The 10,322-nt window shown below is 42.8% G+C and overlaps 1 protein-coding gene across 5 annotated transcripts; it reads right to left on the bottom strand.

Annotated features, from left to right (window-relative positions):
* Positions 1 to 2,920: 2,920 nt before the first annotated feature.
* On the bottom strand, positions 2,921 to 8,969 carry RBM12B (RNA binding motif protein 12B). Of its 5 annotated transcripts, none has more exons than XM_033071073.2 (3): positions 8,859 to 8,969; positions 5,976 to 6,021; positions 2,921 to 5,291 (listed from the first exon to the last, which is right to left on the bottom strand). In XM_033071073.2, exon 3 carries the CDS (start codon positions 5,261 to 5,263, stop codon positions 3,152 to 3,154), a length of 2,112 nt encoding a protein of 703 aa, XP_032926964.1. In that variant the 5' UTR covers positions 5,264 to 5,291; positions 5,976 to 6,021; positions 8,859 to 8,969; the 3' UTR covers positions 2,921 to 3,151. The 5 variants fall into 5 exon arrangements, with proteins under 5 accessions (XP_032926964.1, XP_032927049.1, XP_032927293.1 ...); XM_033071158.2 differs by having other exon boundaries at positions 5,976 to 7,804; XM_033071402.2 differs by having other exon boundaries at positions 8,855 to 8,969.
* Between the last annotated feature and the right edge of the window lie 1,353 nt (positions 8,970 to 10,322).

Raw genomic sequence — 10,322 nt, forward strand, 5'->3', positions numbered from 1 at the left:
TTTAAAATACTGCACAGCCAGAATAACAATTCAGAATTAAATACTACCTAAAGATACTTCTGGACAACATTTTCACATGGTACAAGTGCACACTGCAAGACCGACTTGCAGTTATTCCACTCACTCATTTGTATTTTTTATTACTGGCACCTAGATGATGCAGGCTTGTATCCATTCTTACCTGGATTATTTTACCTCTCTGTGGAACACACTGGCACATTCCTTTGGGATTAAGAGTGCTCATCAGACTGTCCTGTTAGACCTTCCCTAAATGCCTTACGCTGCTTTCGTAGGTAATCGTTATTTCTAGTCTTTGACAACAGAAACTTTTCTCTTTTACATCAGAATTTTTGGACAATGGTAGCAAAAGCAACTTCAGAGAAGACACAACTAAGGAAACTTGCCATGTTTATATCAGCATCACAAACTAGCATTTCATTCATTACTCCTTACTATATGGATGATACTTGAAAAGGAAGAACAGTATTTCAAGCCATGTAATTACAGTCTCTGATTTGTCCTTTGTGCTGGAAATACAGTGCCTCCAAATCACTAAACATCTGTTATAAAACCCTACTCTCAGGAAATGCTGTCATCACAACCTTGCACCAGTACCATCCATTCAGGCAGAATCAGTATACAATGCCCAGTCTGGAGAGGCCAGGGGAACAGAGGCAGACAGACACACAGACCACAAACACCAACCAGATAACAGCTATAAACTAAGAACCAACTGTCCTATTAACTGTATTATTTAACTGATGTACTGGCATCCCTTCCCAAGTTATCTATGCTTCAGTGCATCTGTACTTACTTTGAGATACAGCTCTTTATAGACCTTGAAAAAATAAATTTTTTTGGTCTATCAATCAAACATTTCAGATGAACTTGAAAAAGTCATAAAATCTAATCTGACTTTAAATTAAATACAAATCAGCTATAGGGCAAACAAGAGACCATTTTGTAGTGCCTGAATTATGACCTCTGCCATTACAAGCTTCAAGATATTTTTTATATGTTCACTAAGGGGGATAAAAAGTTTACCATCTGAAAAACTAATAGCATCTTATCAGCAATTGCTCTTAACCTTTTTTGAAAAGAGATTTTTTTTCTAAAAGTTAATTTCACACTTTACTGGAAAAACAACCTGCTAAACTCTTACCTTTCCAGCCTCCAAGTTTGAAATCTCTTATTATGTAGTAACTAGAAGTGCTCTAAAATCAACAAATCATCTGAAACTGATTAACTGGAGAAGTTAGTTGTATTCACATTTTCAATACAGCTTAGTAGTAAAGATACTAGCTTACAAAGATAATCACAATGAAGTTTTCAACATGACGATCAGGGAAGTTTGAGAATTCTCATGTCTTTATTTTCCCTGCAACACCTTCTTGCTTCTTGATCACTTTTACAGTAAGCAATTAAATAAAGCCCAAAATTGTTGAGTTTTATTTCCTTTTAACTTCAGAGGGAGATTCAAAACTGTACGATTCTAAAGCTAATTCCTACCAGAAAGCAAGTGAATTTGAAAACCTGGCCGCTGCATTTCTTTGCTCAGAGGAATCTATATATACAGACCTTCCATTATCATTCAAATTTTTTTTCTTGGCACTTAAAACACAGAAAAAGTAATATGCAGAAGAAATAAAACTACACTAACCTTGTAAATATTGCAGGACAAAAAATTCTACTCATTTTGTTTTCTTGTACCAAACAGTTGGCATGGAAGTTCTGCAATGACAATAATAACTTCACATAAAGTAATTAAGGTTTGACCTCTAGTGAGGGGGGATCATGCACTGGAAAGGCTGCCCAGACAGCCCTGTCCTTAAACTTACTAAAAATGCAATGGACAAGGCCTTAAGTAGCCAAAACTTGCTTTGAGGAGGGGACTGGAATAGAGACCTCCCTCCTTCATGGATTTAGGAATTCTGGGTATTGAACAAGCAAAGGTTAGAAGTTTTCACTGCCAAGTTACAACTCTGTTGTCTCAGTTTGAGGTGACGGAAGCTTAATCCTTTAGTACTACAGATACTATCTTGTACAGCTGCCATCTCAATGAAAGTCCTTTCCTACACAATCGAAGTTTCCTACTAAGCCTTCATTTTGAAGACACAGCTTTTCCAAGCTACCTTTTATTTCTTCCTAAAATTTAAATGTGCTGGTAACAAACCAATGAAAACAACACATTCTAAATGCTGACATAAGCATTTATTTTATTATGTAAAAAAATAACATCGTTGGTTGTCAGCTTGGTTGCCAGTGACAGATGTTAGTTAAAACTAATCAGAGATTGACCTGGAATGCATCCAGACATCATGAGCCAGTTAGTATTCATATTACGCATATGTGAAGATAAAACAAAACCACTGAAGTCAGAATTCTTGATCTAATGCCAACATTCATTTTCTGCCTCAAGGTACTACAGTGAGGGAGAAAAAAGCCTAACTGATGAATACAGCCTCTGCAATCTCTGTAAACTACTCATCCTTTGCTTTGTTGATAAACTACCAGTTCACTCTTTCCACACAAAGCAGCCAGCATCATTCTCACCAAGACCCAGATCTGCTGAGTGTAACAGTTGAGATCATAAACTCTACAAGTTTTAAATATAAGACACACATTTAAAAGGCAATTTCCTTTTTATTTTAAAAAAGTTGCAAAGCCAGCTAATGAGAACAGGAAGCTCTTAAACAGGAATGCCTGCAAACACATGAAACCGAGTAAAACCTGAAAAGTTTAGACAAAAATAAACAAAAAAAAAAATCAGTAATTTTTAAAATTTTATTAAGCTAACCTCAGTGTCATTTACTAATGCAGGGAGCACTGAAAATTTTTTATTTGAACCGTTGTGTGGTCAGTCAACCAGCACTTATGTCTTTGCATCAAATAAAAACGTAAGGCTGAAATTAATCTTTAAAAAAAAAAAAAAAAAAACAAAAACCCAAAGCATTACAACTCCATTCTTTTATACCCTGATGTATGACATTCAATGTCCTACAGGTATTTCAACCAAGAGCTAAACAACTGAACTGGGTATTATTTACAACCGTTGATGGAAAGTGTTTGTTTTCCATCTTCCAGTAATTAAAAGTTAAAATAACTGTCAATACTGTCAAACCTAGAACGTGTTGTTAGCACATCTTTTCCTCTACAGCAAACTCAACTTAACTTTCCGTGGACCAATGGGCCTATCATTCAGTTCATTAATAGCAGCCATAGCTTCCTCATAGTTTGTCATAGCAACGATGGCATCACCGGAAGGTAGTCCTTGTTCATTGTACTGCACAGAAACTGACTCTGGTATCACTCTGTAGCCATAGAAAAAATCCAGAATCTCATTAGGAGTAGCTTTAAAAGGTAAATTTTTCAACAGAATAGGAACAACACGTTCAGAACCACCACTGAAATTTGGATCTGGCATAAATCTTCCTTCAGGAAAATTTCCCATTTTATTATTCCCAAACTCCATTCTGCCAAAAGGTTCACTGTCACCACCAAAATCCATGAGAGGTGGTGGACCCCTAAAATCCTTAGGAGGGGGGCACATGAAGTCCTCAGGGGGATGTCTAAATTCAGAATGATGCCTGAAGTTCCCAGGGGGACCAAATGAATGCATGGGTGGCCCCTGTGGTGGTCCAGATGGTGAACCAACCGGACGGGGGAGGTCAGCTCTGTCATATGGATGTGAATGATGTGAATGACCGTGCATTTCATTTGGTGCAGATAATGGTGCAGGTACACCAAACTTCTGCATCTGATCCTGAGATATCAGTCTTATTAATACTTCTGTTCCCAAAAATGTCTGACGATTTAAATTTTCTGCTTTCATAGCTTGTTCTTCAGATTTAAACTTCACTAATGCTTCTCCCAGTCCAACTCCTTTTTCATCATAGAGCAAGTAAATATCATCTTCATCAATATCAAACCTTGCAAAGAACTTTTGCACTTCAATTTTTGACACATCAAATGGAAAATTCCTTACATAAACACAAGTCTTAGGGCTGGAATGACCTTCCCGGTAACTTTTTTCTGATATGGCCTGTCCAAGATGATCTCTGTCCAGTGATCTTTTCCTCTCACAAGAGTCAATTATTTTCAACATTGACTTTCTTGAAATTGGAAAAATGTACACAGGACGATTGAGAAGAACCTTTCTATGACATTCCAAAGCAGCCTGATATTCTCTCTCACTCCTTAACACCACAAAGGCATCTCTAGTCCTTTTCTGATGCTTATCTGTTAGAATCTTGATCTGCTTGCTGTGTATATCTAAATCAGGAAAAAAATCTCTCAAATCTCTCTTCTCCACATTAAAAGATAGATTTCTTAAGTGTATGTAATACTCCTGGGTAGGAGATGAACGAGAATGTGTTCTTTGTCTCCTTGGTGACCTTGAACGAGAACGCTTCCTTGAATGCACGTAGCCTGAACTTCTTGGAGAATGGTCTTCGCACAAAAAGTCATCCATTTCATCTGGCATGTCTATCCTCCCACCGCATTCAATCCACCGTTCCTCTGTAGTTGGACTAATTTCTATAAACCTCTGACCCATGTATTGTCTGTGACGTTTAAGTCCCTCTAAGGCATCACCAGGTGTAGCACATTTTACCAAGCAATCACCATTGTTTAAACCATTGCGGTGCTTTATCAGAATCACTCCATCCACACGTATCCCCGAAAGGAAACCACGTACTTCAACTTCTGTTGCAGAGTAAGGTATACCACGTAGAAATAAATAACGATCATCTGGGTTAAATGGGTGAGAATCCTTTCTTATCTGATAGTTTGACTTAGGCATACCCATATCACCGTATCTTGTGCCGTTGGTATGGAAACCAGGCTCCAGGCGATTTGGTGGCCCGTAACTAGGTTTTCTCATTCCTTTAGGAGAAGCTGTAACTAAATGTGGTATATCTCCAACACTTGACATACTAGAACCATTAGTACCTGTTCTTCTAGAGCCAGACATAGTTTCTCGTCCCCCACGGTCAAATCGTTTCCGGCTTATTTCTATGGTACTCTGCATCTCTGCCTTGCTGCTGAGAAAGAGCTCTATGCGCGAGTCCTTGATAAACCCTCCTGAACAGCTCATGGCACGCCGTGCATCTTCGTCTGTTGCAAATATAATAAAAGCCTCCCCAATCTCTCCTCCAATAATATGCACACCTCCATCAGGAATATTCAATCCCAAGAAGAAACGACGAATATCTGGAGGACCCGCAACAACAGGAAGCCCCTGTAAACGGATGACTACAGCCATGCTGAGCTCAACCCACAGCAAAAATCACCTGCAGACAAAAAGGTACACATGATAGCACGTCTTTAGTACTCAGCTATTTTACAGTATCTTATCACTTAAGAAGCTAGAGCCTTTTTAATGAATGCCTTTGTCTCATCAAGAGAGAAGGTATCAAAAAACCCACAAGTTCACAAGAACAAGATTAAAACACAATTCACTGAATGTTCATTAGTCAGAACAATTAGCTACTCCACCAGCACGCGTGCACAAATCTATCAATATTCCCTACACTAAGGGCAACAAAATCCACCTAAGTCACTCCTCATCATCCACAATACCTAACAAACACCTCAAGTCTTTCATGGCATAGTTACTATATGCCAGACATCTCTGCCCACTCCTAAGAACAAAAAAATCCAGTTTACTTTTGAACAGGATACTAACTGATAAAAGGAAAAAGGAAAAAGAATAACTGTGTCACTGGAAAATGAAGTAATTCACAAACAGTGATGACTTCACTGCTTTGACAAGTTGCTCTACCCAGTGATCAGTTCTGTTCAATAATGTACGTTTTCTCAGCATTCAAAAATGTTGTTCTTTGGCGTAGTCAGAATATTAACTGCAGCGGCCACAAGCATATTCTAGTTGCCAGCCACAACTCTGGGAGGAAAAAAGGCTGTGTATGATCTTGTCACAATACTCAGTGAGAAGTGTTAAGCTTTTGGCAGCTTACCTGTTTCTGCTTTGGAGACCTGATAAATTCTGTAAAATCAACTTAACTGTGGAAAGAAAATGAAACATAATTAATGGCTGATACCTGTACTTTGCTTTACACACTGTGCTACACTGCTGCAGCCCATCCATAGCAGTGGCTAATACTAAAGCCAAGCATGTTATGAACCCATGTGAAGAACTCCTTCCTTGTTCCAAGATGCCATGCACTGCATCTTTGTTTCCATTTTAGAAGCAAAAGAAATTCAAAATTTAAGTTGACTTCTGGAAACGATGAAAGTACGATGAGATTACTTGGTCATCAATTGTGCCACACTGAACTGTTGCAATGAAACAGACTGACAGTATATCGAGGGAACAGTTCTCAACTGAGTTCTTGAAAGGTGCTTAGGTCCATCTCAGGATTACACGACACATCCATTCTTCTGAAATCCACCTGGTTTCAAACTTCACCACAAGAGTATGCTATCCACCAGTCCAGCGCTCCACTTAACGTACACAGTGAAGACCATCAAATGAAAGAGCAAAAATATCCAACAAGGACAAACTTCAGAAGTACCTGAATTTACAAAGCCAACTTATTTTCCCTATGTCCTTATTCTACTGCCTTTCAAACATAAGAACAATAAAAGCTTGAATACACTGACTTAACATACCCTGATTTTCAACATTTTCTAACAACACACAATAAATGGCACAATATTCTCAGAACAAACACAAACCTCTAGCAAACTGCATCCCTTTAGAACAAACACAACAGCCCAACACTGAGCATTCAAGAACACTCCTACAAACCTTGTTCTGTAAAGCACTAGATCCTGATGACGAGTTATCTGTCAAGAACCATAACTCTCACTCCACCTGAACTTAGCAAAAGAAGAGCAAAGCCCAAATTCTGTCACTAACAGACTCCACGTCACTTCAGCACCAATACTCTATAAGCACAACAAACTGAAAACAACTGCCCATTTAGAAACTTCACTGAAGACCATCTGTTCTCTGTACTTTTCTTGTGAGTCGACTCCAGCCAGCAGCCAAGCACCCACACAGTGATTGTTCACTCCTCGTCCCCACCAGCGGGATGGGAAAGAACAAAGTCCAGAAAACTTGTGGGTCAAGATAGTTTCATCAGTGAAAAGGAAAACCAACACAGAGGAACTCACCACCTCCTACAGGCTGACTGATGTCCAGCCTTCCTCCAAATAACAACAGCCTTGGGAGCCAAGAAATAAATCCACATAAAGAAACCAAAACCATCAAAATACTTCTTCCTCTACCTCAGTTTTGTTGCCCAGCACAACGTTACAGGTCTCAGAATATCCCTTTGGTGAGTCTGGGTCAGCTGTCCCAGCCGAGTTCCCTCCCAGCTTCTCACCTACTCTGAGCACACTCACTGGAGGAACAGAGTAGGGAAAACAGATAAAGCCTTGATACTGTGCAAGTGCCGTTCAGCCACAAAACACCGATGTGTTGACAACATTCTTTTAGCCACAAATCCAAACAGAACTGTACGGGCTGCTGTGAAAAACGTTAACTCCATCCCAGCCAGACCCAGAACACTTTACAACGTGTCTTCTCAACAGATGCAATGGCAGTGCCAAAAAGAATGGAGAATTCAAGGGTAGAATTTTCATACAGCACCTTCGTGTCTTGAAAAAGCAAATCCGCTGCCCTGCTACTTCATGATGTGTTTAATCTGTAGTACTTCTGGATTCACAACTCCTCTTTCTGATCCCAATTTTTAAACATCATTCACAACAGCTCTCCTCCATAATTCTTCGGTGATACACAGCAAGTTCTCCACGATGCACCAGGGATACAAAACACAACCTTCAGTGGTGAAAACCAGACAGTGATTCCAGATTATATTGTGATCTCTAAGAAGTCCATAAACAAATGCAAGTTCAAATAACAGCTCTCACTGACCCTATAGCAAACAATCACACATGAGTAGAAAGCATAGACAAGCCATCCAAAAATTTAAAGTGCATTAGCAAAAAGAGCTGACTTGTCATGAAAAGTAAGAGCAATTCATCAACTGAACAAGGACTTCAGAGAGCAAGGATTTGGAGAATAAATAAACAACTTAATGCCACAACTTAAAAGCACAGAAGTGTACAGTTATGAAATTTTATATATGACCAAAATTGGCTAGAAAATAGTACAATACCTATTGTACAATACCTATTCTTCCACCTCGGGAAATTTCAAACATTAAAGCCATTAAAATAATCCACAGCTTGTAAACACACTAGGAAACTAAGTCTGCACTAGACTAGTATTTTTATCGTAACATTGAAAAGATTACACAGACCGCAAGCTAGAAAGAATACCCACATAAACACCCCAACTACGAAACTGGACCAGTATAGAATAACCAGCGGAACAGGGGAAGGTTTCTTATTCTATTCTTCAAAATAAGCATTAATAGAGGAAGCAGGCTGCTGCGAATAGCAGTTTTCACAGTGCTGAAGGAAAACATGAGTGAGCTCTGCAGCCGAGTGCAGCACGGAGCCGCCTCCGAGCAGGTGGCCCCGCCGGCAGCAGCGCTGCTGGGACCCCGCGGGCCGGGGCAGGGAACGGGCGAGGGGCACGGGGCGAGGGCCACCCGTGCTGCGGCCCGCCAGAGCCGCCGGGGCTCCGCCCCCACGAAGAAGGCGGTCTGCCTCCCGACACCGGGACAGGGCTGAGGGAGGCACCGGGAGCGAGGAAGGGGAATGGGAAGCCCAGGGACACGAGGAGGCCGGGGAACGCGGAGTGGCCGCGCAGCGGTTCCGTGAGGGTCGGGCAACCGAGAACCGGCAAACTCCGCGCCGCCCTCGGCCACACGCCGCATCCCGGGGAGGCGTGCTCTGTCCCTCACGCCATCCATCCACGCACCCACCGGACACGCCGCTCGGACGGGTCCCGCAGCTCCCGGCACGGCTCCGCCAAGATGGCGCCGCCTCCACTGCCCCCCCCCAACGCTGAGGGGAAGCTGCGCTGCGCGAGCGCTTCCGGCCCGCGAGCGCGGGCGTGCGCGCGCACCCTGGGGGCGGGGCGCAGAGCGGCGCGGCCCCGTGACCCCGCCCCCTCGGCTGCGGCCGCTGCCTGCCCTGAGGCGGCTCTGCGGTCCCTGTGTGAGTAGGTGTGTGTGATACAGATAGGCACAGCGATAGACCTGCACGGTGGGGGATTTGTATACAGAGACCGGTGACCGAGCTGTGCGCTGCCCTCAGGCTCACTCCCGTCGGTGCCGGCGCGTGCCCAGCCGCTGCTTTTCCTACACCTAGCGCGATTTCCAACGGAGCGCCGGGCTGGCTCCAGCCTGGGCTGTGACAGGAAGGGACGGAGGGAATGGAAGAGAAGGAGAATTTCAAGATTAAGTAAAGGGAAGGGCAGAGGCAGAGTACTTTGACTGTGCAAGCGAGCTGTATTTATCCCAATGTTTATCCTGCCTGCCTTCCTTGTCTTTCCGTGTTCTCCCCTGTCTTTATGCATATCCAGTAATTGTCTGCTCCATTGTACGCAGGAAAAAAAACCCTGTACTATTTATGGTAGGTTCACCTAGCAATGTTGCCGACTTTTAGGAGCTCTCTCAATACAGACAGAGCCTTGTTTAGAAAAAAGACATTGTTTATTCTGTCCGGATACAAGGTGGAGGTTTCCACAAATAAAGAACCCCGGTTGAAAGTTACATCTTTACAAAGTCAAATTTACAAGAACTTGAGCCTGGGGACAGATAATTCGACTTGAAAGCATCAACTCAACCTTTTACAGATATTGAGCCAACAAAATAGATCCAGTTAGAAATAAAACATGCTAATGTCGAAAATCAAAATAGCTAGGCAATTAGCTCGCAGGAGGGGGACAATGAGAAATAACTAAAATCCAGGACACAGTGTCTTGCAAAGTTTTGGTAACATCTGAGGGAATAAGACCAAAGGCAACAGGCAGAAACATGCACAGAAAGTTCCACCTAAGCATGAAGAACACCGATCGCTCTAGGTATTTTGTGCTCTCTCACCTTGTTACTGCTTTCTTCTCTGGGGAGAAATTACAAACACGTGTCACATTTGTATGATACACTACGCACCAGGTCAAGATGAGGTATCGGAAATTGCGAACCGGGCCGCGGCGTCCTCTCGTTTCGCGCTTCTCATCACGCACAAGGCGAACAAAGCTCTGTGTACCGAATACATAAACTCGGGCTACCTCGGGTTTGTCCCCCGGGGCGGCCGCGGACGCTTCGCGAGCTGCGGCGGCGGGCCCCCGGCGCTCGCCGTACCGCGGGGCTCTGGCCAATCAGCGTGCGCGGGCGGGGCGCGCGGTGGCCATGGCGACGCGGGGCCGCGCGGCCGCCGCCGCC

This window comes from Catharus ustulatus, chromosome 1 (assembly GCF_009819885.2).
Source record: "Catharus ustulatus isolate bCatUst1 chromosome 1, bCatUst1.pri.v2, whole genome shotgun sequence".
Taxonomy (NCBI): domain Eukaryota; kingdom Metazoa; phylum Chordata; class Aves; order Passeriformes; family Turdidae; genus Catharus; species Catharus ustulatus.